The sequence below is a fragment of the Sapajus apella genome, unplaced genomic scaffold, assembly GCF_009761245.1.
Source record: "Sapajus apella isolate SASKATOON/1434 unplaced genomic scaffold, GSC_monkey_1.0 scaffold27, whole genome shotgun sequence".
Lineage (NCBI taxonomy): Eukaryota > Metazoa > Chordata > Mammalia > Primates > Cebidae > Sapajus > Sapajus apella.
The window spans coordinates 24,729,873-24,757,536 of record NW_022436967.1 but is presented as its reverse complement, the minus strand read 5'-3'; the positions used below and the strand labels follow the sequence as shown (position 1 = coordinate 24,757,536).

Below are 27,664 nucleotides of genomic sequence, written 5' to 3'. Positions count from 1 at the left end.
CGTCTAATGAAAATGATGATAGTAATGATGATCATGAGTGCCTGTGTTTGTGTTCTCAGGATGCAAGTAGAAAAAAAGCTGTGCCTGAGTACTTGTAACCCTCAGCTATATAAGGTTCAATGAGGTTAAGAAGAAAATTTGCTTTGCAACAGTGATAGTTTCCATTTAATATGAACATTTTCCTAATACACATCTGGAGTTAGACTGTTATAAAATTATAAAACAGTCTCATAAGTGAGACATTTAGCATTCACAACATAGGCTGTTTGTCCTTATGAATTACGTCTGCAGTTGACCGTTGCTGTGGTGCTTCTCTGGGAAGAGGAAGCTCACAATGGCTCTTTCCATAAGAAAAGCAGCCAATACGTACATAGATACCCGCAATTTAGTTATTTGATGGAGGAGTGTCTACAAAAACATGTACTTTAAATAAAATAATAGCATAAATTTGAAGATTTAAAAAAAAAAAAACACTTTCAGGCCCAAAGACTTATATAAAAATAAAAAAAAAACTATTATGGGACTATTGAATAGCTTGATGTGCAATTGTCAATGCCTATTTAAATAAACACTGTTTTGTAAGTTTACTTTGACTTGATTATTAAACAAGCATCTATGACCTGTAGTTCTATTTTCTGAATGTACAGAACAAGTATGAGACTCATGGCATAAGGATAATGTAATATTAATACATTTTATTATAGATAACATTTATTGAGAGTTATGTGTGCTTTGATGCATTATCTCATTTAATCCTTATACAATGCTATGAGGTAGATATTGTTATTATCTACATTATATTACAGATGAAGAAACAGGCTGAGAGGTTTAGTAACTGTTTCAACCACAAGCAGGACAGACATCATGATGCTCTAAACATTCCCTGCAGCCATTTTTTCTTTATCTATGAACTTTAGTAGGAATGGTAACTTAAAATTTAAAACTTTGTGTTGTCTAACTGAGAGACCTTGACTTACTAGCAAAGATGTCCGTTTGGTGCTATCTTAAATGTTCCTTGCAGCTGCTTTTTCCTTTAGCTAGGTCCTCTAAACAGTTATTTTAAAAGTGTTGTTCCAGGCTGGGCGTGGTGGCTCACACCTGTAATCCAGGCACTTTGGGAGGCCAAGACGGGTAGATCACCTGAGGTCAGGAGTTCAAGACCAGCCTGGCCAACATGGTGAAACCCCATGTCTACTAAAAATACAAAAAAATTAACTGAGCATGGTGGCACATGCCTGCAGTCTCAACTACTCGGGAAGCTGAGGCAGGAGAATCACTTGAACCCAGGAGGCGGAGGTTGCAGTGAGCCAAGATCATGCCACTGCATTTTACCAGCCTGGGTGACAGAGCCAGACTCTGTCTCAAAAAATAAAAATAAAAATAAAATAAAATAAAATAAAATAGAAGTGTTTGTTGTTCTGAGAGTTCTTGTCTCACGAGTAAGCCCAATTTACCTTTTTCTTATAAAACTAATATTTTACTTTTTTTTCTATGTCAGAGAAAAAAGACAGAAAAAAAAAAAACCGAAAAAAAAAAAAAAACCCAGCTCTTTTTCTATGCCCATATACCTAAAGTACTAAAATCATTAAAAGTCAATGAAGAAGTCTTTTTTGTTTTTTTATAAGAACACTTCAGGGGTGATGGTGTGACCTCCAAATGTTGGGTATCTCTCATGACATTGGCAGCCTTTGGTGATCACTGCCTACATAATTTTACTGGGGTTGCAAAATAATGATGGCTAGGCATGGTGACTCACACTTGTAATCCCAGCACTTTGAGAGGCTGATGTTGGCTATCACTTGAGCCCAGGAGTTCAAGACCAGCCTCGTTGACATAACAAGACCCTGTCTCTTCAAAAAATAGAAAAACTTAGCTGTGTGTGGTGGAATGCACAGCTAATCCCAGCTACTTGGGAGGGTGAGGTGTGGGGATCGCTTGGGCCCAGGAGTTCAAGGCTGCAGTAAGCCATGATCACATCACTGCATTCCGGCCTGGGTGACAGAGTGAGACTCACAAACAAACAAAAACAAAATGATGATACTCTAATTATATCATGCCTTCTTTAGACTAAGAAAATTTTACTCCTTATCCAGTTGGTTGGCCTAAGATAAAGGTCATATAGGAAAGACTAATTATTTTTTTTATTTTCCTCTTTACTAGCCAGTTTTTAAAACAATGCATTGGCTCCCTAACATCCCCCAAAGGTTAGGACTTCTGTTGAATTTTGATTATCATTACCAACTCCTGGATTTAAACATACTTGACGTATTTCAATCTATTACTGTTATTTTTCTTATTGATTCTCAATTGCCCCATCTTTGGCCAGCGGCAACCTCCTCCAGGTGGCTCCTGCATCTGTTAACATAAACTTGGAGTCCATAATAGTTTCCTTTGTGGTATGACAAGATGCTCCTGGATTATTTTGCTTTTTTCCTGTTCCAAACTTGAAATCAGCTGCTACTACAAAAAGTTTTGGTTCCTTTTAATGGTAAATAGTATCTACAGACCAAGACTGAGCACTTACATGTGCTCTCTTGGAGCTACAGGTTTCTTTGAAAACAGGGAAATGACTAGATATTCTGATGATATTAAGCAATAATTATTAAAACTTTAAAAACTTTTATTAAATATTAAATTAAAAATTTAAAACTAATGTTACTGTCATATTTAGAGTCCTTTTGTTTTAGAGGTACAATTTAAAATATTTACAGCTGTATTAATACAACGTTGGAATTTGGTTAAGATAATATTGGAGTGGGGAATGAAAGGGTGGAAACAGATGAAATAAGATTAGCCATCAGTTCATTATATCATTTTCTCCTTTTTAATGTTTCACATTTTCCATGACAAAAAGTTAAAACTATTTTTGATAGAGTTGGTTCCATATAAAGATAGATATTAAAACTAATTTTCATTATCTTTTTTTTTTGGTATATGAAAATTTATTACTACAGTGTTTTCACCATTAAAATTTATGATCTTGGTCTTTCCTTTTTGCCTTTGTGTAGGGCCAAAAGAGAGACATTGGCTACTTTGACAACCTTAAAGTGGACTCCAGAAATATCACCAACAGCATGACCTCTGCGACCAAATCCAGCAACCAGAACTTCATCGTTTTCCTCATTAAAGTTTAAGCAACCATCATTGGGTACAAAGGCTGTGATATTCTTATCATTCTTGATCAGCTGGACCCTGACACATCTCCTAATGGCAGAATTGGCTGCTTGGCTTCAACTCCTACTTTTTCTAGCATGATTCCTTTTGCATGAGAAGCACCTCCAAAAGGGTTGGCCTTCACGGCTGTGCCCAGATGGGCTTTCTCGTACTGTTTATCATGCCACTTCTGGTCTCATCAGTGGCTATGGAGCTTCCTAGCAGTATGAAGTCCATGACAGTTGCCCATCCTGCTGGCGTCACAGGCCTGAGCCTTCATTATCTTATGTATATATCTGTGCTTGGGAGATGCTAGAGATGTTTAGTTAATAAGAGTTTTGAGAAGCATTGATTGTAATTAAGTAGAAAGACTACATCATCAAGAATATTCAAAATTGATTTTAATAAAAATTAAAGTCAAAAAAGTTGTTAAACCTACAATCATGTTAATGCTCTTCTTAGAAAAGGAGATATGAAGAAGGAATGCTAGATGACTCTGAGAACAGTGGGAAGTTAATGGAAAAATCTAAGACAGTTACTGAGTATTCTCAGTAAACAAAGGGGTACATTATACGCTTACAGGCAAAATGCATGTGGAATTTGGAAATACACAATTAATTACATGAGTGACAAGTACGGCTCTCTCTTACCTTATTGTAATACCATTAATGGAAAATCATCATACATTTCAAATAGAGAAAGTGCTCAACTAACACTCTGTGACCTAAATGGCCAACAACGGGTAGAACAAATAGCCAGAAGATCAATGCCAGCAACATAGGAAGGCATGTTGCAGAGGATGGAAACTATCTATGCCACGTAGTAGGAGTGGCAAACTGACAGGCCTCTGGCAGCAGGGAGATAAAGGCCTGCACCTGTACTGTATATGGGGGGGGGGCGGTTACCAGGGGCACAGCTGTGTTCATGTGTCTGACAGATACAACTAGTATTTAAGAATGAGAGCATTGCATCACCTGTTCGTTATTATTTTAGAGAAGCTAGAAACAGATATTTTTATAGAAATTACCTGCTAATAAATTATAAAGTTAAATAATTAATGTCAACACTCCTAAGAATAAAATGTCCACATATCTGGCTAAGACAGCAGACCACCTGAAATGGACTGAATGTTTGTACGGCTCTCAAAATTCATATGTTGATATCCACATCCCAATGAGATAGTATTTGGAGATGGGGCCTTTGGGAGATAATTAGTTCATGAGGATGGGTCCCCCATGAACAGGAATAGCACCTTTTAGGAAGAGGGCAGTTAGCTAGTTAGCACTCTCACTACCAGGTGAGGACACAACAAGAAGTTGGCATTCTGTAACCCTGAAAAGGGACCTCACCAAAACCTGACCTGACCATGGTGGTACTCTGATCACAGACTTACAGCTTCCAGAACTGCAAGAAAGAAATGTAGTTGTTTATAATCCACACAGTCTATGTGACTTTGTTACAGCAGCCTGAACTAAGACTTCATCTGTTTGCAACCTCTGCCATATCCTGTAATAATCCTAAAAACTGCTCTCCTAAAGGAATTTGCAATTAGCTAGGGTAGTGTTGCTTAGCGGTGGTGTTGCATCAGCATCACCTGGAGAGCTTGTTAAAATGCAAATTCCTGAGCCTCCTCTCATTGAATCTTTTTTATTAAAACTACTGTAAAAAAAATACCTAACATTAAATTGAAACACATGACATTGAACTGTACATAAAAAAGGCCCCATGCAGTGTCTCACACTTGCAATCCCAGTACTTTGGGAGGCCAAAGTGGGCAGATTGCTTGAGCTCAGGAGTTTGTGAACAGCCTGGGCAACATGGCAAAACCCCATTTCTACAAAAAGTACAAAATTAGCCAGGTGTGGTGGTGTGCACCTGTAGTTCCTGCTACAGGGGAGACTAAGGTAGGAGGATAACTTGAGCCCGGGAGGCAGAGGTTGCAGTAAGCCAAGATAGTGCCACTGCACTCCAGCTTGGGCAACAGAGCCAGACCCTGTCTCAATAAATACATACATAAATAGTACATAAAATGGATCATTTTTAAAAGGCAGGGTTGCACTGTTGGTAGGAGTGTAAATTAGTTCAACCATTGTGGAAGACAGTGTGGCGATTCCTCAAGGACCTAGAAATAGAAATTCCATTTGACCCAGCAATCCCATTACTGGGTATATATCCAAAGGATTACAAATCGTTCTACTATAAGGACCCGTGCACACGAATGTTCATTGCAGCACTGTTTACAATAGCAAAGACCTGGAACCAACCCAAATGCCCATCGATGATAGACTGGATAGGGAAAATGTGGCACATATACACCATGGAATATTATGCAGCCATCAAAAACGATGAGTTTGGGTCCTTTGTAGGGACATGGATGAACCTGGAAACCATCATTCTCAGCAAACTGACAGAAAAGCAGAAGATCAAACACCACATGTTCTCACTCATAGGCGGGTGTTGAACAATGAGAACACATGGACACAGGGAGGGGAGCACTACACACTGGAGTCAGTTGGGGGGAAATAGGGGAGGGACGGTGGGTGGTGGGGAGCTGGGGAGAGATAGCAAGGGGAGAGATGCCAGATGTAGGTGATGGGGAGGAAGGCAGCAAATCACACTGCCACGTGTGTACCTATGCAACAATTTTGCATGTTCTTCACATGTACCCCAAAACCTAAAATGCAATAAAATAAATATATGGGGGAAAAAAAAAGGCAGGGTCTCACTCTTTTTCACCCAGGCTGGAGTGTAGTGGCAGGATCATGGCTCACTGAAGCCTCAACTTCGCTGGCTCAAGTGATCTTCCGCTCCTCAGTCTCTCAAGCAGAGTAGCTAGGACTACAGGTGTGTGCTACCTAGGACTACAGGTGTGTGCTACCATGCCAGCTATTTTTTTCTATTTTTTTAGGGGTAGGATCACACTTTATGTTGCCTAAACTGGTCTAGAACTCCTGGGCTCAAGTGATTCTCCCACCTTGGCCTCCCAAAGTGCTAGGATTACAGATGTCAGCCACCACACCCAGCCAGAGGTACAATTTTTAAGTGAATAGTTTAGTAGTACTAAGTATACTTACACTGTCATGAAACAGATCTTCAGTCTTTTTTCATTTTTCAACATTGAAACTCTATACACAAAGAAATGCTAATTATTCCTCTCTCTTCAGTTCTTGGTAATCACCTTTCTACTTTCCATTTCTATGAATGTGGCTGTTTTAATATTTCATATGAGTAGAATCATATACTATTTGTGCTTTTGTAACTGGCTAATTTTGTTTAGCATAATGTCCTTGGGGTTCATCCATGTAGTAGCATGTGACAGAATTTCCTTCTTTTTTAAGGTTGTATAATACACAATTATATGCATAAACCACATTTTGTTTAAGCTATCTATCTGTCAGTGGACATTTGGGTTGCTCCCACCTCTTGGTTGCTATGAATAGTGCTGCTGTGAACACAGGTGTACAAATATTTCTTTAAGGTGCTGCTTTCAGTTTTTTCAGATATATAACTAGAAGTGGGATTGCTGGGTCCTGTGACCCCAGAGAATCTGATGCAATGGTCCTGAGGTAGATCTCAGGAGGCTGTACTTTAGGTCACTCTGAATCATGTGGTTTATGATTCACAGTTTGAAAAATACCAAGTTGGGGAAACCAGACATAGTAAATGTAGAGAAATTTAAGACAGTGTATAAGTTCAGAGTAAGAAAATGTTGGTAAAGACTATGATTGGGAGTAAGGCTACATGAACTGAAGACTGTTGGAGATGTGGGTAATAATGGAAGAGGGCAGAAAGCCTTCTAATTTGGAGCCTATCTGTGACTGGCCAAGTAAGATAATTCCAGGACTGGTTATAGCAACAGAATGTCCAGTAGGCTTGGGATTTCAACGTTATTAAAGTACCTGAAAATAACTTATCCCAGCTGAATATGAAAAGGCAAAACCCCAGAAAACATATCTTTGCTGAACCTAAATTCAACACACAAGAAAAAAAGAAACATATTCCATAAAATTCCCAAGGTTTGTTCAAAGTCAAGGTATATTCTGTGACAGTCACTAATTTATTATCACTCATAACTGTTGAGAGTGATATCGAAGTAATGTAGAAAAGTAGCAAGACAACACATATGTACATAGAGTGGAGAGAAACCTATATTTATAGGCTTGTATTTATTTATTTATTTTTAGGCCAAATTGTAGAAGAAACTGTTAGAAATTAGTGATCCAGCGACATCTACAAACATTTCCTCATTTCATTAGGAAATTACGGAAGCAGTTATACATACAATTAAGTCATAAAATTCAATTTACTGCTGTTAATGGCAGAACACAAAGCTATGTTTTTGCTTCATTAATGTTTATTATTTGCTTTTCAGTAATTGGCTAGTTGCTTCCAAAGAGAGAGTACAGGTCAGACCATACTCTGTGTGAGCTCACAAAGGCAAGGTAATATTGGTATTTGAGATTTCCTGTATGCAGATAATTGCATGATTCTAATGAAAATAGTGTACAGCCTTGTTTTAATCATTATACCAACCCCATGCTTCACTCTGCTCTGCTGTAATGAGGGTTCAGAGTTTGATTCACATAGAAGGCTAGCTGCCATTCTGCTAAATGGCTTGTTATGCATTTCTTTTGTTTTCTGAGTAGTGTCATTTTTTACCACTCAACTCAGTGTCTACTCTTGAAAATTAGTCACTTATTTAATTGGCAAGAGAGAGCGCAAATGAATGGCTGAAAAAGAGTTCCCCTCAGGATAAGCCACAACCTAAAAGCAACTGAATAGTGTGTCCATTACTGTGGTGGTTATTACAATGGCAAAGAGGAAGCGTACATAATCTTACAAATAAAGTGAATTAATGTTACTTTCATGTCACGTGAGTAAGGTGATATATAATAAAATGGTAAAACAATTCCAAACCCCACAACAATGACTGGGAAATGTAACCAAAGAATATATTATAATGTTCCTAGTGGGAGTAATTTCCCCCAAGTATGTATTACTAGAACATTTAAAACATTTTCATAGCTGTGTGATCCTAAGTGCATTTCTAGACAAGGGCTCCACACAGTCTCTAAAGAAATGGAAATTGGTGGCACATACATGCTCCAACTGGGGCATGGCTCATTTCAAAGGAATTTGGCTGTTTGCATATTATCATGTGAAGAAAGGATAGAATACAGCAAGATGAAAGGTGGCAAAATTGGGTTAAAAATCTGTGAGATGCCTTATGGCTATACATTTCCAAAGAGTCATTCTTGATATCTGTGTGTATGTGTGCGTGTGTGCACATGTGCATATGTATGCATATAGTATCTACCTAATATTTGCTTAACAGCTAAAAAAGTTATATAATTCAGAAAACAGATGGAAACTACCTATTCTCCTTCCCTCTTCCAGCCAAGAAAGTTAGAGCTTCTACCTTATAAGTTCTCTCACATTTCACAGATATGAAATCTCACTATTATAAGTTATTCCATTATTTTAAAAGGTTAGATATATGAACTATATTACAGAAATGTACTTAGACAAGCCAGGAGCCAAGTGAACTCAAATTTACCAAAGTGATATTAAAATTGAACATGGTGTGTTTTGTGAGTCTAAGACAGTAAATCCAAACTCTGATACCATAGGTTATTAAAAAATGCAGTTGCCTGTGTTTACCACAAATTTGCTAAAGCAGAGGACCCATGCAGGATCTGAGCATTTTGATATAAAGGCATATGTTGTTTTATTGTGCATTTTTTTTAACTGTACTTTGCAGATATTGCATTTTTTACAAACTGAAGGTTTATGGTAACCCTGGCTTGAGGAAGTCTGTGGTGCCGTTTTCCCAACAACTTGGGATCAATTCATGTCTCTGTGCCACATTTTGGTGAGTACTGCAAATATTTCATGAAAGGAAGAGTTAATTGATGTGGCAAACTTCATTGTTGCCTTATTTTCAGAAAAAATCACAGTTACCCAACCTCCTGATAAGTCAACAGACATCAACACTGAGGCAAGACCCGTCACCAGCAAAAATAATGCAACTTGCTGAAGGCTCAGATGATGATGGTATTTTAGCAACATAGTTTTTTTTTTTTTTTCCTTCTTTCTGCATAGCTGGGTCATCCTAGGTTGCCAAGGCTGGTCTTGAACTCTTGGGCTCAAGGGAATCCTCCTGCCTTGGCCTTCCAACATGCAAGGATTACAGGCATGAGTCACCATGCCTGGCTATTTCAAAGTATTTTTTAGGTAACGTATGTGCATTTTAGACATAATGTTATTGTATACTTAATAGACTATACTACAGTATAAACATAACTTCTGTATGTACTGGGAAACTAAACAATTTGTGTGACTCACTTTATTTTGATATGTGTTCTATCGTGAGACCAGAAATTAAACTTAAAATATCTCTGAGGTGGCCAGGCCTGGTGGCTCACACCTATAATCTCAACACTTTGGGAGGCCAAGATGGGTGGATCACAAGGTCAAGAGATCGAGATCATCCTGGTCAACATGTTAAAACCTTGTCTCTACTAAAAATACAAAAATTAGCTGGGCATGGTGGTGCACGCCTGTAGTCCCAGCTACTTGGGAGGCTGAAGCAGGAGAATTGCTTGAATCCAGGAGGCGGAGGTTGCAGTGAGCCAGGATCATGCCATTGCACTCCAGCCTGGGTAACAAGAGTGAAACTCCATCTCAAAAGAAAAGAAAAAAAAATCTCTGAGGTATGCCTGTATATGTTTCATCATTGATTTTCCTGCACAGCCAGAGAAGAGTCCCTAGTATAAACTATTAGCTTTTTATGTTTCTTTTTAATAGATATGATGTTCTTCAACACCAATAAAACTTATACATTTAAAAAAAAAGGTTTTAAAATTAAAAAAAATTCTTAATTTTTTTTGATTGTCAAATCATGATTGAGTACATTTATGGGGTCTAATATGATGTTTTGATATGTATAGATTTATGAAGTGGCATGATTAAATAGAGCTAACTCACATATCCGTCACCTTACTTGTCTATCTTTTTCTTATGGTGACACATTTGAAACATGAAGAAATGTTTTTGATATAAGAACAAATGAATAATTTATTTAAATTCTTTGCTAGAATGAAATGTTATTCAGAAGCTGTGAAATCTGTTCATAATAACACCTTTTACAGAATAAAACAAGATAAAATAATTTAGAAGTTAAGAAAGCAGAGAGAGGGAGAAAGAGAATGTGGTATTCAGGTCATTAGATGAGGGCATTCTGCCAATAATCACACCAATAATGCTCAGTTACGTAATACACTTTGTTTTTTAAGTCTACTATAATGCTATATATTGGTTATCTAGAAACATCATTTGTAAAGAAAGACTTTATATAATAATAGCAATGATAACTATCACTTATTGTATTTAAAAAATCCTCTCTGCAGTCCCATGAGGCAAGAACTTTGATGATCTCCATTTCTAAGAGGGAACTGAGACACAGGGATTAAGTCATACGGCAAGTGAACTGAGAAGCTAAGTGTGTTCTCTCTCTCTCTCTTTTTTTCTTTTTTTTGAGATGGAGTCTTGCTCTGTCATCCAGGCTGAAATGCAGTGGCGTGATCTCTGCTCACTGTAACACCGCCTCACGGGTTCAAGCAATTCTTCTGCCTCAGCCTCCCAAGTAACTGGGACTACAGGTGTGTGCCACCATGCCTGGCTACTTTTTGTATTTTTAGTAGAGACAGGGTTTTACCATATTGGCCAGGATGGTCTCAAACTCTGACCTCGTGATCCGCCTGCCTCGGCCTCCCAAAGTGCTGGGATTACAGGTGTGAGCCACTGTGCCTGGCCTAAGTGTGTTCTCTTAACCATTATACATACTGGTTACCTATGAAGTAGATGGGAGGGATGAAGAAAAAAAAAGTGGAAAATAGGAAGGAAATTAGGAAAACAAGGAGAGATAAAGACAAAGGCAGAAGAGGCTGGAAAAGGCCTTTTGATGAAGTTGGCAAAGAAAGAGTATGAAATTTCCCTTATGCTGAGTCCTGCTTTCCCTGGTAACTGATTATTGTATGCCATACTATCCCTTTGGTGTTCAAGGTCCAAGTGCAGCATTTTAGCCATAATCCCCCAGCTTTACAAAAATATAGCTCTATCATATTTTAAAAATACTTCAAAAAATATGATTGTATCCTTCACAAAACCTATCTGTATTTGCCCGAGTCTCAGGCCACTCTGTTGCTTTTAAAATTCATCAGCAGAAACAGATCTATGTGTGCTGGGAGCTGATTTATTGCAAGGAAAATATCAGAGTTATCTGCCATTAACATTTAGATTAGAACAAAGATATTTTGCAACAATGCTCTAATTCAAAGGCATTTTAGAGCTCATGCCTTAGAGTTCATACTTAGAAGATTCTCTCAGGCAGGCAGGAGGAAGACAGAGCTTGGGGCATTCCTAAAACCTTACCCATTAATTAGGTAGCAATTGTCAAATGTCTTCCTTTAAAGTGCATTGCATTTGACCCACCTACAATTCAATGAGGATTAAGTACTCCTATTTTACAGGTAAAGAAGCCAACTCAGATATATATTAAAGAGACTGGATTAGTAGGTACAAAGTAAAGACTCGACCCCAGGAGTTTAGACTATCAATATAGTCCCCTATTTCACCACTGCCTTCCCAGGCATGGAGGTAACTCTGAAAGCCCAAGATCCAATCAGTTTAAGATCAAACATCAAGTTGTTGCCAAACAGGTTAAGCTGACAAGAAATATAATGAGGAATAATCTATCACTATAAAGTAGTCATGATGATTTTATTAACTTTTTAAACTAAAACCAAGTCTAAACATTGTTCTCAGAATCAAGTAAAGTTTTTTAAATCAACTTTTTCCAGGCTTGCTGACAAACACCAAAGGCATTAAATCTGTCTGCAGCACGCTAAAGTCAAATTATGATAGCTGGGTAAATATCTACTTGTAGAGTGGTAGCAATGACATAGGGTCAGGGATTTAGGTGATTAGTTTGTGTCGATAATCTTAGTAGGGTACTACTGCAGTATCCTTTCAGTCTTTCCTGTATTCAAAGCATATGTTGAAACATAAAAATTCCATTATAAAAACTGTGGGTGGAAGTCCTCCCCATTATATGTCTTTGGGCCTGCACAGGATACGTTTTTGATTTGAGGTGGCTGATAGAGGCCTAAATAAGACTTTTGTCTCCATAGAACGGTCAATTTCATTATTTTCTGATATGTATTAGCTCACTATTAATCTCTGTCAAGTGTCTTGGGCAAACATAATATTGATTGGAAGGACTGGTTAGATACATTCAGAAAATAGCAGCATAAATGCATAACTGCTAGGAGCAATGCTCCACACTCCTGTTACCAAAGTGTTCCAGGAAACAGCAGCATTAGCCTCACCTGAGAATTTGTTAAAAAGGTAAATGTTTCTACCCTAGATATACTGAATAAGAAACATAGCAATTTAAACGCCTCTCTACGTGATCTTATTGCAGACTGAGGTTTGAGAACTTCTACTCTAAGTTGATCACCAGAGAGTATCATCTTCCATTTTAAAAGATATTACAGGTTGAGTATCCCTCATCCAAAATGCTAAGGACCAGAAATGTTTCAGATTTTGTAGTACTTATACATACATAAATCGAGGACGAGACCCAGGTCTAAACATGAAATTCATTTATGTTTTATACACATCTAAACACATAAAGATAATTCTATAAAATATTTTAAATAATTTTGTGTGTGAGACAAAGTTTTGACATGTCTGACTGCAACCCATCGCAGGAGGTCAGGTGCAGCCTTTTCCAAATGTGGCAATCACTTTGGCACTCAAAAAGTTTTGAATTTTGGAAGCATTTTAAATTTCAGATTTTTTGATTAGGGGTTATCAAATTATATTTTAAATTATAAAAATTGTGGTTGCTACAGATAATATTTTGCAAGGGCACACCCCTTGCAAAATGCATGTGTTAAAATTCTAACTCCTAATATGATGGAAGGAAGGAAAGTGAGGCCTTTAGTAGGATGGAGGCCTCATGAATGGGATTAATGCTGTTTTTAAAAGAGATTGTGGGAGCCCTCTCTCCCTTTCTGCCATGTGAAGGCACAAAGAGAAGACAGCTCTACAAAACTAAAAACAGGATCTAACCAGACACTGAATCTGCTGGTACATTGATTTTGAATTTCCCAGCCTTCACAACTGTGAGAAATAAATTTTTGTGGCTGGGTATGCTGGCTCACACCTGTCATCCCAGCACTTTGAGAGGCTGAGGCAGGTGAATCACTTGAGCCTGGCCATCATAGTAAAACCCTGTCTCTACTAAAAACATAAAAATTAGCCAGCCATGGTGGTGCGCACCTGTAATCCCAGCTACTTGAGGCAAGAGAGTCGTTTAAACCCAGGAGGGAGAGGCCACAGTGAGTCAAGATTGTGCCAGGGCACTCCAGCCTGGGAGAAGGAGCAAGACTCCATCTCTAAATAAATAAATAAATAACATATTTTTGTTATTTAATCCACTTGGCCTATGACAGATTGTTATAACAGGCCGAATGGACTAAGACAGCAGCATATCACAAAATTTGCTTCAAAATATAATTGCTTACCACATGCCCACATATCCACTGGTTTTCCATAAGGATCTTTACGTAAAACTTCTGGAGAAAGATATCCAGGTGTGCCAGCAAATCCTAGGGAAAAGAGATATTAATGAGTCACAGTTGATTTGACAAAACAATATGAAATGGAAAACTAAGAAAGAAAATTTTGGGGGGCTTCTTTATCTGATATGTTTTTCAAGATACAGCAAGGTTGTCAGAGCACTAAATAGTGTAGACTTTCTCTTTGTAGAAATATCAACATTAGTTTGTCCTGTCCTGTAGCTCATTTGAAAAAAATACATCTTTCTTCCAGATATGAAGGCCAATCTACTGTGCTGCAAAGTTACTGTGTACTGTTAAGGCCACTTTTGATTAGCAATTCTTATTGTCCTTTATGTATATGAGAGTTAAAACTACACCTGAAAAGAAATATGGAGAACTCACCAGGAAAAGAGGTAAGTCCAAAATATATCAAAGAGTTCACTCTGTACTAATAAATAATCAGTATGTGCTTGTAACTGGCAACTAAAGAGAAGATGCAGAAATATTCAGATAAATCACTATTGAACAAGTATCAACTAGACATTTAGCTTAAGAAGGAGATGTCATGAGAAAAACTAGATGGCGAAAGAAAACAGTTTGACAGTGCTTCTGTCCTCTCCACTCTCACTGTCCTTCTCTAACTCCTCTAGAGTTGACAGGCACTGAAACTCCAATCAGAAGCTGATTGCTAAAGTCCAGATAAAATCCAATGTCCTCAGTGTGCACTTTCAGATCCTCTATCATCTGGTTTCCCTTCATTCATCCAACATGAATTCATTCTCCTTCTGAGCCCTTGACCTGACTAATCCTTTTAAGGTCTTTTAAAAATGGACTTCTCATTGTCATCCTTGATACTACTTTCTCTGTTCCTTGAATCCTAAATATTTTTTCTCTACCTGTTTTCCAACAGAGAGTGGCTCTAAGTTATTTCCATCTTAGAACTCTCCTTAGCTACATACAGTTCTCAGTGATCCCTTCTCACCCTGAGTTTCAACCATTCTTTTCTATACAATCCGTATTCTGCTGTCTAAATCAATAAACCCTTAATAATGTATGATTTCAATAACGTAGAATATATGGCCAGAAATAGGAAATGTTAACAATATTTCTCCTAAGCTTCCCTAAGATAAGGAAGTGAGTAAGAAATGAAAAGATCATTTAAAATGTAAATTATTACAAACCTCTTATGGAGACTAAAATTCTGAGAGAATACCATCATGCTCATTCTTACTTAGTCACAACCAGTGGGGTCCTTATTTCAAGAATAGCGAAGCATGTATCTAGATGCATGGACATTAGGAAACAATGTGCAGTACAATGTGACCTCATAAATATAGACATGGGGGGGGTGAAACAGATAAGGCCTTCTTTGTGGGAAATTAAACTTGTCTAGGATTATCATAATACATTCCATCAAAAGGAAAAGTAATGAGAGCTTGCCTTTTTTAGGAATAGCATATGTTTCTTACTTTGAAAAATCAATAGGAATATAAAAATAGATAACATAAAGAGAAAAGAGAATTACTGATTGTTAAAAATGTATCCATTGTCACTTAATGGCATAAAAAGAACCTTAATATCTTAAAAAAGAGACACCTTAATATCTTAAAAAAGAGACATAAGAGCAACCAAGCAAAGTCATTCTTCCATGAACCAAGATCTTGGTAGTTATCCTTTTTTCTTCTAGCAACAACAAAAATGCTAGAAAGGTATTGCAAATAGCATGTCCAGTTCCATAAGAGAAACAGAATATATCTGAATATTTCTTTTTGGTAAACTTTCTAGCCATCTTATCAAGTGTATTGACAGGGTGTTTACTTCTACCATTTTTGGCCAGTAATCCCACAGAGCAGGCTAGAAAGTGAAAAGTAAATATGGGAAAGAACAAACATGTTTGAACTTGAAAAATAATTTTTTGGCTGGGCATGGTGGCTCGTGCCTGTAATCCCAGTACTTTGGGAGGCTGAGGTGGGGGATCACCTGAGGTCAGGATTTGGAGACAAGGCCTGGCCAACATGGTGAAACTCCATATCTATTAAAAATAAGAAAAATATTAGCTGGGCATGGTGGTTGGCACCTGTAATCCCAGCTTCTCGGGAGGCTGAGGCAGGAGAATTGCTTGAACCCAGGAGATGGAGGTTACAATGAGCCAATATGGTGCCGCTGCACTTCTGCCTCGGGGACGCAGAAAGACTAAATATCAAAAAAAAAAAAAAAAGATAATTTTTTTTTAAAACAAAAAACACAATAAACATCTTCCATTATGCTTTGTATTATCTATTATGTTGCTTTGTATATATATTATATTTTTCTTTTATTTGTAATAGACCTTGTATATTTATTAAAATAAAATGATGTAAGCACCTGAAGCTCTGGTATTTCACATAATGAAGAAAGAGTCCTGCTCTTTATAAAAATTAAAATAATAAATATTTTTCTCCCTAAACACTGATATTACATTTTAAAAGATAAAATTAGTCAGTCAAAATATATGGGACTATAATGGCAGATAATAATGAATAAACATCAAAACAGGTCATTCGTTATTAAAACATGCCTTTACTTCTAATACTTAAAATATATCTTGCAGTTCATCTGAAAGAAATGAAGAACACCACATGCCTCCTTTTCCCTCAGGTAACCATGAAGATTTGCTTGAACTTGAGAAAAGAAACAGAGAAAAGAAGTATATTCTCTGAAGTTTAGATACTATGTTTTTCTATACTTCTAAAATACTGATTTACTTAGGATGTTGCTTCTTTTAAAAGTTATTACTCTAATAGTTACCTTAACAATAACTTAATTGTTGATAGCATCATACTTTGTGAAGTGGAAACTTCATTGCTGAGCTGTCATTGTTTCCTTGGGATGAGCTTGTTTTTAGATATCAGTAACAATTTGAAAATCTCTGCACTTTTATTCGAATGCTATTGCTTTTACTGACCTAATATTCAGTCTTCTACTCACTGATTCACTAAACGACTTTCACTGAATATGCAAAGAACTATGTCATTGTTTCATACCAAGACAGTTTTGAAAACTTACTGAACATCTTTTATAGCTCACTCAGGTTCCTATAGACGATGTCACTCAATCTTACAACAGTCCTGTGAAGAAGTGTTTATTATCCCATTTACAAAGAGGGTAGTGATCGCACAGAGTTAAAGTGACTTACTCAAAATCATACAGCTGTTAAGAATCAGAGCCAAGATATAAATTCATATATTCTGATTCAAATAGTAGAATTTTCCCACTACATCTAGCCCTGTTCTCAAACCATATGTGACCTAGCAGAGGAGATAAAACATTAAGCTCAAAAACAGAAGAGATTTAAGGAGCTTGACTCCAACATTCTTGTAATCACCAAACATAGCTGCTGAAGTTAATTTGAGCCTCAGACCTCATAACAAAGGCTTCTGTCTTACTCCTGACATCCAGTCATCACCTTATACTAATTTTTGGCAATTATATCCTTGGGCCTAAGTCCCCGTTTTTGTGTCTTGCCTCATACCCCAAGTCTTTCATGAAGTGGGGGTCCTGCTTGCCCTACACAGGACTTGAGTCCTGTCTTTGAACCCAGTGTCTGGGACTTTCATGTTTTCTAAATGGATTCTCTTAGAGTTCATATTTCCTGTCTGCTCTGTGTGTTATTTGGAACTTGCTTGCTCCTACATCCTCCCTAGTCAAAGCTATCATCATGCATAATTTGAACGACTGCCTTAGCCTAACTGGGTCCTTGCTTTCAGATTAACTATCCTTAAGTCATCTTCTTTATTTTTTTTATTCTGAGACAGAGTCTCATTTTGTCACCCAGGCTGGAGTGCAGTGGCATGATCTTGGCTCATTACACCTCTGCCTCCCAGAATCAAGTGGTTCTCCTGCCTCAGCCTCCCAAGTAGCTGGAATTACAGGTACCCACCACTATGCCCAGCTAATTTTTTGTATTTTTAGTAGAGATGGGGTTTCATCATGTTGGCCAGACTGGTCTCAAACCCTTGACCTGGTGATTTGCCCTGCTTGGCCTCCCACAGTGCTGGGATTACAGGCATGAGCCACTGCTCCTGGCCCATCTTCTATACTTCTACTGAAATCATTAAATAACATATACCCAGTTACGTCCCTCTCTTCTAAAAATGTTTCACTGGATTCCAAAACCTCTAAGGTGAAACCCAAACCTTTCAAAAAACCATAAAATCCTTTCCTGCCTCATTAAGTACTACTCACCCCAGTATACTTTAGCTATATCAAACTTCTTGTTTTATTGAAATAGAAAAAATAGTTTCATGCCTCTGAGCCTTTCCATGTGCAGATCCCTCTGTCTGGAATGCCTTAATCTCCTTGCATGATGGTGAACAAAGTCCCATGTATCCCCTAGGTAACCATAGTTGTAAAAGCAATTAATTATTGAACCTCTCTCCAGAGGCAGGTCTTTGTATTTCCTGTTTTGTGTTCCCACAGCACCTCATACATTCCTATGTTAAGATACTCCCACCCTGAATGGTAAATAGTTATTGATACAAAAGCCTCAGATCCTCAAGGGTCAGGACTTCCTATTTAATACATGTATGCCCAGTATTTGCTTTGCCCATCTCTGTGATAGCTTCACTACTTCTGGTTCAACCCCTAACTCCTGTTGCAATATATTCTTTCTATGTTAACTATACTCTTTTCCAGGATACAGAAATCATCTGAATCTCTAATTTACAGATCTAATCTAGTCCTACCTTCTTTCGGTTTGCAGTTAATGGGAATAAGATTATTAAAATGTTAAAATATTACAAACCAAATGACAAGTTTGCAAGTATTAAGTTCTTTTGGGATTGGAGGGTAAAAAAACAAGGTAAAAGGTAATATTAAACATGGAGGGGACTTCGAACAAGAATAACTGTCAGGTACTACTGAAACAGGACAGGCAGCAGAAACTGGGGTCCCACATTAGGCTGCCAGTAAGGCTTGGCACACCATCGACTCCCAGTAGCAGCTGGGGCAGCTAAGAGAGATGTGGTGAATCCTGCAAGCCATATGTACATCTTGGGAGATGTGTAAGTTGGGGATACACAAAAGCATTTGCATATAAAACAAAAGAAATCGCATGTTGTTAGTCCTCTTTCTACTTGTTGTTGTTGCTCAGAGGAAAAGAAATCAGAAGTGAAGGACATTTTAAAAAATAACCTCAACACACTGAAAGTCAGAAGAGAAGTAAGACAGGCTTGGGGAAATGTTATATTTTAGAACTCTACATGAGAAGTGGGTTGGATATTGGGAAATGGCAGAGAGAGGTATAAGAAAATTAATAGGTAAAATAATTTATTCAGGCTGAATATTAAAACAAAACATAAGTTTGGTTAGAAATACTATAAATTAATTTAGATTTAATTTCTTCCTTAATTGTAAAGAAGCAGAAATTTCATCATATAAAAATTTTCAAATTATCAGAATTTTTGAGAGGAAACTGGTATGTTGAAGAAATATAAAATAACTAAGTTGAAATACACACACACATATATGCTTCATAATTTTTAAACAATCTTTAATTCATAAATCATAAATTATCATATATGAAATATCCTGTGTTTCTTGAGCATCTAGTATTTACATAGCAGTTTTTGGCCTCATATGAGGTTGTATGTAAACAATCAACTTTGTTTTAAATAAAAAAAGTACTCTCTGAATGTTGTAATCCTCTAATTAGTTCTTACTACATAATCCACTTTCTTACCCATCCTTTGAGAAAAAAAAAATGTATGTCTTGTTGTTCTCCCATTATTTTCCCTTAAATTATTTCTAGATTATATACCCTTTCATGTCAATAAAATTAAGTGCTTATAAAAGCATAATATCTTAAAATTAGTCAAATTGTTGTTAGGATGAACATTTCCATTTTATTTTGGCTAGGAAGTGGGATTAGGAGCCAGAAGTCGGAAGCCAGAAGACTACAGGTAGTATGAAGGAGAGGCCGTACTCACCAAACCACGCCTGCTGGTCGCCTTGAACTTCTATGGCTAAGCCAAAGTCTGCCAATTTCACAGCTGCTCCCTTGGATTTGCTAGCTAAAAGCAAATTCTCAGGCTTTATTTAGAAAGAAAAAAAAAAAAGAGACTGAAGTGAGAACCTATTTTAAGAGACTATTCAAAACTAACAACATTTTACAGGATTAGGGGGAAAAAATTCATGCACTGTCATCTCTCCTGGAGACTGCCATTCCTAAATCCCAGGGAAAATGCGGTTAGAAAATGATTAAATATTATCATGTGTGCAGGCTTCAGACAGATGCATAACTGTCCTAGGGAGATACTGGGTAGAAGAGAGAATACACTTGGGGAGGGATCAAATGAATGAGAGCACCTGTCTTGACCTGCTCACATGTTTCCAAGGACCGCTCAGGATTCAGACTTGGCCATGGACATTGACTTAGAAGCCTGACAGAACACAGACATTTTCAGCAGAAGGAAACTTGGCAAAATAATAACAAGAGTTGGACCAATCTACAGACATTTGGCAAATGAAACTGTGCAAATTAAATCCTAGTTAACTTCAAGAGTTTGGACCCAAATGTAGTGATTTTGATTCCTCAATGTTTCCAAACAATTTTGGTACAAATTTTGGATACTCACTCTGAATTATGTATTAAAATTGCTGTCTTTAAGAATCTGTTTATTCTTAAAGACAGAAAGAGTATACTACTATTTGCCAAATGTTATAGTCAGCTTTTTTCTTTATAAGCCAGCTTTTTAAACATAATTTACATTTCTTCAACGTACGAAATAGATTCAGAGCATTACTTATATATTTATTCTTCCATCTCAGAATACTATGAGAAAGATATATTTTTATTTTCTCGGGTATTTATCATTATGCAAGGGCTGATAACTCAGTCTTGGTATAAGGCTGTGTCTATACCACTGTTTCCCAACCAACGCATCAAGACACATTAGTACTTTGAGAATAAGCACCAGGTGCCAGTCTTCAATTTCCATGAATCTCCTTTGCAGATTTTAAGAAATGAAGATGGTCAGGAAAAGGAGCCTGGTTAATATATACAGTTAAGGATATACAACCCCAAACTCGATAAATATATTGGGTTAGAATGTATATGGGAGAGTGGCTCAAAGTCTTCCTATTTGGGGACAAAACCCAGTGAATTTAGAGGTGTGTCTCAGACTGAAATAAGTTGGGAAACAATGGACTCTACAAGTGTCAAAACGATTGTCTGAAAATCTAAAATTCAGTCAACCAAATCCATTTTGTTTATATGTTAATAAACAAGTAATGTCATGCTTTAAAAATCAAATTGGCTATATTTTTCTTACTAAAAATCAGTCAATTCTGTTGGTTGTTTTGACCTTGTGTAAACACAGCCTAAACCAGTATCTAATTTATTAATTAAGCCAGCCATGCAAATTAGCAAAGACCCAAAACTGGAACTTGGAAGAAATTAGGTTAAATCTAAAAGAAATTAGAGTGTTGGTGAGTAAGTTTTAATCAGGTACCAGACTTCTTCAGGCTATAGTTGCTCACTGCCATCAGATTCATTACTATTATGATGATTGGTAAATGTGAGAAAACTTTTCTAATTTTGTGGGCTGATAGATATTTTTAACCACCTCAACACTAAATACATAATTTAATTTGGAGTATGGGATGAAGATATCTCAAGAATATAAAAGACTTTCATGCTGAAATTACTTTTAGTGAAACCAAACATTTGAAATTTTTTGGAACTCTGTTTATCAATATACTATAGTATCTACTCATGTTAAATTATTTTCATTTGGCATTTTATTTTTGTAACTAAAATTTATGATCTACCACATTCATGTATTTTCTAATTTGATCAAGAAGTTAAGTTTCAGCTATTATTGTGGAATAATTAACTTGGAAAAACCACATCAAACTGTAAGCAATAGCTGATTCTAATTCTTTCTTCATTTTCAAAAGCATTGGCATGTCAGAGATTTCTGTTAACACACATCTGTCCTAATTTGTCAATCACAAGAGTTTCAATCATTTTAGAAATCACATTTTAGGTATTTGAAGTCAAGTGCTAAGTTTGTGGAGCAACTGTCAACATCACTGGTAAATAAACTTTTAAAAAATTGAGTGTGTTTTTGCTCTTATCACTAAATGAAAAACTTGCTGGGCAGGTATGTGTGCATTATGCCTCAAGCACCAAGTGTGCTGATTCAGAAGAAATGGAACACCTTGGAGTTTTATCATGCATGACCTCTGAATGACTGGGGCAAATATTCATAACTAAAGAAGGCCTCACTGTAGGAACTTTGTGAGTCATCCAGAAAATAGTAAATCCATCTGGACCAGAGTTGCACCTTATACTCATGAAGACTGTTCAGCTGCAGTTATGTACAGGAAAAGGCAGGCCTATTTGAACGTGACTGTAGATTCAACAATTAAGAGACTAACATGATTTCATGTTTATGTATATTTTTAGGCAAACCTAAAATACAGAATTATATAATGAAAATTAAAAAATTAGGATGATTACTAAAATTTAGGATCTAAAATGAAATTATATAATGAAAACTAAAAGTTTAGGATGATGAGCTTATGGGATTATTTACTTTTTAATATTTTATCACAAGATTGTGTTAAAGGGCAGCTCTAATGAAACATAAAGAATAATCACACAAGTTTGATATCTATATAACTCTGGTATATATTAGTTTAAATAATCCTCCTACTATGTTCTGTGAGAGTGTGGGGGGGCCTAATCACTAAGATTTTCTAAAGCAACATTTTAATCAGAACAAACACATTTATTCTAATTTTCTTGAATTACTACCACTCATATAGCTTCCAAGTTAAAAATATATTGTACTACAAATTTTGTTGGCAAGGTTAGTTTAAATTCTGAATGCCTACAGAAAGGAAGATAATTTGCAGATATAGTCCACCCAAGGTGAAAGGGTAGAATTTCTCATCTAATTAATGATTACCTCCTTAGAAAAGACCACTACTATACAATTATTTGCTATTACTCCACTATTTTGATTTTCTGACAGAAATCAGACAGGTAAGATCAGAAACCCAGGTTTTCTAATGTAGTTAGCTGACTATGGAGCACAGCACTGTGAGGGAAACAGGCAGGGTGATGATCTAGAAAGAATGTGAAGATCTGGGTTCATGTCCTGGCTCTAGCTGTTATTACCTATGTGGACTTGGACAACTCACAGATGCCTGGAGTTAATTAATTAGTTCCTTCATCTCTCAAATGAACATTATAAGGGTACTAAATTATATCTCATAACAGTTTCTATGGAATGATAAAATCACACTGGGTTTTATCACAGGAGCTCTGTCCTCTGTGGTGACAACATACACATTAGTGATTAGCTATTACATTCCAGTGCAGCTGGCCATTTCACTGTGGAGATCATTTAATATTTATAACTTGAGGAATGTCTTTATTAATGATGCCAACTTAATGGAATCTATTATGTTAGTCTTTAGATATTGAGAGGATCTCTAGATTCTTACAATGCAATCCCTTTCTAGGTTGGTTTTTAAATAGAGTGTACAGACATTCTTACACATAGGTTCCTTCCCCACCCCCATTGCTTCCTAATGATGCAGGATTTTCCATGACATCTGGTCTCAGTGTCAACAACCATTTATAGCATATCAGCTGTAATGAGCAGCAACTGTTTGCAAGTTTTGTTCTGTACTTTCATATGAATACAATGGCAACTTCTTTCAACATCTTTCAAGATTTTCTTGAAACTGTTCAAATGCCTGAAAGTACACAGACAGGTTGTTGGAATCACTTTCAGAACTGGAAGAGACTTGGGAGATAAAGTAACTCAAACCTTCAATTTCTACATGAGGTAGGGAGGCCCAAAAAGATGAAGCCAAGACTTGAAGTTAGATTTTCTAATTCCTTCCTTTTAAAGATGTGATACTAAAGGAATGCCTCCAATTGTATAAAAACAGTTATTTTTAAAAGGTAGTCCATTCAGTAGATGTTTTTAGAAGAATTTGAAGCACGCAAAAATATTTACTACCCATATCCAAAACTTATGAAAAAAACATAGTTTTAACCTTGCTTCACAAATTATCATGATCTTTATTAAGAAACGGATTTGGCAAAGGCAATCACCTTTAGCATTAACCACATTAGGCTTTTATTTGTGCACATAGGTGATGACCATCTAAAAGACTCAACCATTAGGAATATATATGTAAAATCATGTGTGTTTTACTTCTTTTTAAATTTTTGATTATGAAAAGATCAAATTACTAATTTTATTATTCTATATTATTTAATTCTTACATTCCTTTGGGTATTATTATTTAAGGAGTAAAAATTGTCTTTTAAAATTTCTTTCCTTGATTGGAGAATCTCACTCTTTTAACAGAAAACCATTCTCTGCTTTGGTGTGTTTTCTGTCACTTATCTTTTGCCAAAGAAGGTGCAAATGAAGCTCCCCAAAATAAACTACATTTTTTTAGTTTTGCATGAATCGAAAAGCTTGAATGTCAGGCTCACTTGTCTCATTTATATACATGTATAAGTGATTTTAGCTTTTATTTTTGTAAGAAATTCATGCCTGAATTCATCTACTTAGTACAAGGAGTTTCCAGTAGATGTATATGCTATAAGTTTGCAATTAGAAAGTACTCTTTCTATTCATAAGAATCATTCTGTATTCCATTCCTGTTTATTCATTTACTTCTACATTGTCAGCACACACTGTTGGGTAGACTGAAAGAACCACAGTGTAACTCCAGTGGCATAGTGCAATTATCTACAGCTTCTCCACTGCCTGACAAACACTAGGCACTCAATAAAGAAACACCACTGGAATGACTAAATAAATTATTGAATTTATCAAATACATACTTAGTTTCAAAAATATCAAAACACACACACACAGATGATGCACTCCTTAAACTTTTATCTAAATTTCACAGGTTGACACATCTACCAACTACCCATGGCTAGCAAGGATTTACTAAATACTTCTCATCTCTCCCCTTCCCTGAAAACTAATTCCTTTGTTCTCTGGTCATAAATTTCATTTATTTCTATGAAAATCTCCAAATTATCTTCATTAAAATCCCCCCCTCCCATATCCATCTATCCATCCATCCAGTGACTTTTCCATTAAATAATGTTGTTCTTCTGATTAGGGGCTAATAGTAAGGGCAGCATTCTCTGCTCAGGCAATTCACAGGGTGTTAATTTGTTGCTAAAAGATTCATTTGTGTGCATAAAGTGTATTCAGATTGTTGTCCATGAAGTAGTTTAGTAACCATTTCTGGTACATTTGAACTGCAGAAATGTTATTATTTTGTTTGAAATATAGTTATTTGAAAAAGCATAGCTGTATAACTATCTCCTTTTACTTATTCTGTCAACTGAGTCATAGAAATTGTATTCTCTAAGTTCTTAAATGAGGAAACATATCTGATCTGACATTCCTTCATTCCTTGTGACATTAAAAATTTTGTCATTTGTTACTGCAACGTCTCTTTGACCTAATACTTTCCTGAATGCAGTACTTGTCTGATGTACTTCCTCCTTTCTGGGAAGAACATCATCAATACACTGTTCACATAGGTATATATATTAAACATTTTTTTGTAGGGATGGGGGTCTTGTTATGTTGCACAGGCGGTTCTCAAACTCCAGACCTCAAGCAATCCCCCTGCCTTGGTCTCCCAAAGTGCTGGGATTCCAGGCATGAGCCGCTGCATCTGGCATACATACATATTTTTAAATTCAATGGGCAGCAGAGTTTCATGCACACAGGTCTGTTCTTGTTTTGTTCAGTAATGTATGCTCACATTTAAAATGTGAGCCTTATCAGCTGCTGAAGAAATAGTTGATGAATATATGTTCTTCTCTTTTTGTATTTGAACTTTAAACCACCAGTTCACAAATATCCAACACTGAGTTACGGCACTCTACTCCTTATAAATAATCTGTCTTTTTAAGCACCCAATACTAATTGTCTTGATGTGGCAATTATTAATTAAATGTGGCAAATGCATTTTATTATTCTTTGTCTCATTTTTCAAAGGCTGTGTTCAATGCTACCTTACTGATTTTCTAAATGAAAAAGTTTTACTTCATACACCAGTCTACTGCCAAATTATGGTGCCCCCCTACTCTACATTATATCTTATTTTCTTTATTCCTAATGATACGGATTTTGTTTATCTCTGGAAAACCCATAAGCAGGACTATTTTAACCTTTTGATTCACTAAACTTAGATTAGAACCATTTCCCCAAATAATTTTGAATGCTGCTAGCAAAATTATTTTCCCATTATTGTTTTGACCCATTCTTTGGTCTCTAAAGGCTTTTAATTCATCCAACTAACTAAATTGAGAAGTAGTAGTGATTAAGCATGCTGATTTGGAACCAAATTTCTTTGGCATAAATCATAGCTTACTAGGTGAGTGATCTTAAGTTCTTTCACTTGTGGTTGCTAAATTTTTCTTTATGTACCATGGGGATGATCAGAGTGCCTTTCTCATAAAGTTCTTCTGAAGATTTGTATGATAAAACAGTGTAGGGTACATGGCAACTGCTTGATAAATGGCATCTTTTTCCATTTTGATTATTAATATCCTGACTTGATCTAAACGCTCCCAAAGACTACAATCCCATCCCTGAACTGTACTGTACTGTATATCAGCACCACTAGATCCCCCCAATATTATCTAGAGCTATGTTAATTGGCCTGCCACTGGATGCACCTCAGACAAAAGGCTGTGGTCCGTGTATCTACTAGGTTCTGCCTGGTGCTGACAGATGGACCTTCTTGATGCTCATATCCCACCACCCTGACTCTTCTCCTATTGCTTGTTTCAGGGACATCCTGAAATTGCCTGTTGTGCCTTAGACTTGTTTATAGGTCCTCTTAACTTCCCACTGTGTAATGAGCCCCAATAAGCACCAGTTATTCAACTAAATAGTGATCTTTATTCTAAAGATATACTTATCTTCTTTGTGTTATTCAAATATTAATGAACCGTTAACCTATTTTATTTAATGCTGCCTTTTATATTATAGATGTACTTTTGGTTGACCTTCATCATTTCTAAATTGAAGGCATATGCCGCAGGTATTGGCCAGGTATAAGGCCCTATATTAGGTACTGTGGAGTATCACATTACGTTAAACAGCTATTGTTCCAGAGGGCTTATATACAAATTGTACAGCACTTATATGCTCATAGATGCTTTTAATCATTATAAACATTACATTTACTTTGTTTCTTTTTCTCACTGATGTAGACAAATTAAACTATATGCATCAAACATTTCAATCGCACATGATCAATTAACATATTAATTAGTGTATGAACACAAAAATATATGGCACAGGAATAATAAAGGCAACTTTTTGCTTAAAGCATGGTAATAAGAAATTTCAGCAGTTGGTCTTTTTAACTTTACTATATTAGTAAAACTGCCAGCATATGCTTATATATTTATCAGAGTATACATCATGTGTATAAAAGGCACAAAAGCAAGCCAGGGATTTCATACGTTCAAGAGGTGCATCAATTGCCTCTAATGCACATGTTTTGAACTCTTTCAGTGTGTTTATGAAATGGACTCAACTGAAATCCAGCCAAATCAGCAATTTGACAGAAACTAGGACAACAACTACAGAAATTATAACAAGCTCTCTTAAAAGTTCATTTCTGTTCTCTCCTAGAATCAGAATAAGAATGGAGAGCAAAAGTACCTTCTCTGCTTTAAAGAAATCTGATGAGGAATGCTGCAAGTTATTTCTTTTGATGGTAAGCCTCCCTAAAAATCATCTGCTGAAGTTTTATTAGTGATTTTAGCTTATATGTCAGAGAATATATATATATATATATATATATATATTTTTTTTTTTTTTTTT

The 27,664-nt window shown here is 36.3% G+C and overlaps 1 protein-coding gene and 1 pseudogene across 30 annotated transcripts in view; both read right to left on the bottom strand.

Moving 5' to 3' along the window:
- The window catches only part of CAMK2D (calcium/calmodulin dependent protein kinase II delta), a 310,275-nt gene that overhangs the window by 61,672 nt on the left and 220,939 nt on the right, over positions 1–27,664 (bottom strand). For all 30 annotated transcript variants that reach the window (XM_032292477.1, XM_032292479.1, XM_032292481.1 and 27 more), the window contains 2 exons: positions 19,748–19,850; positions 13,746–13,829 (listed from right to left, as the gene is read on the bottom strand). In XM_032292477.1, coding sequence (XP_032148368.1) covers positions 13,746–13,829; positions 19,748–19,850 — 187 coding nt within the window. The remainder of the gene's footprint in view (positions 1–13,745; positions 13,830–19,747; positions 19,851–27,664) is intronic.
- LOC116560917 lies at positions 2,920–4,964 on the bottom strand (annotated as a pseudogene).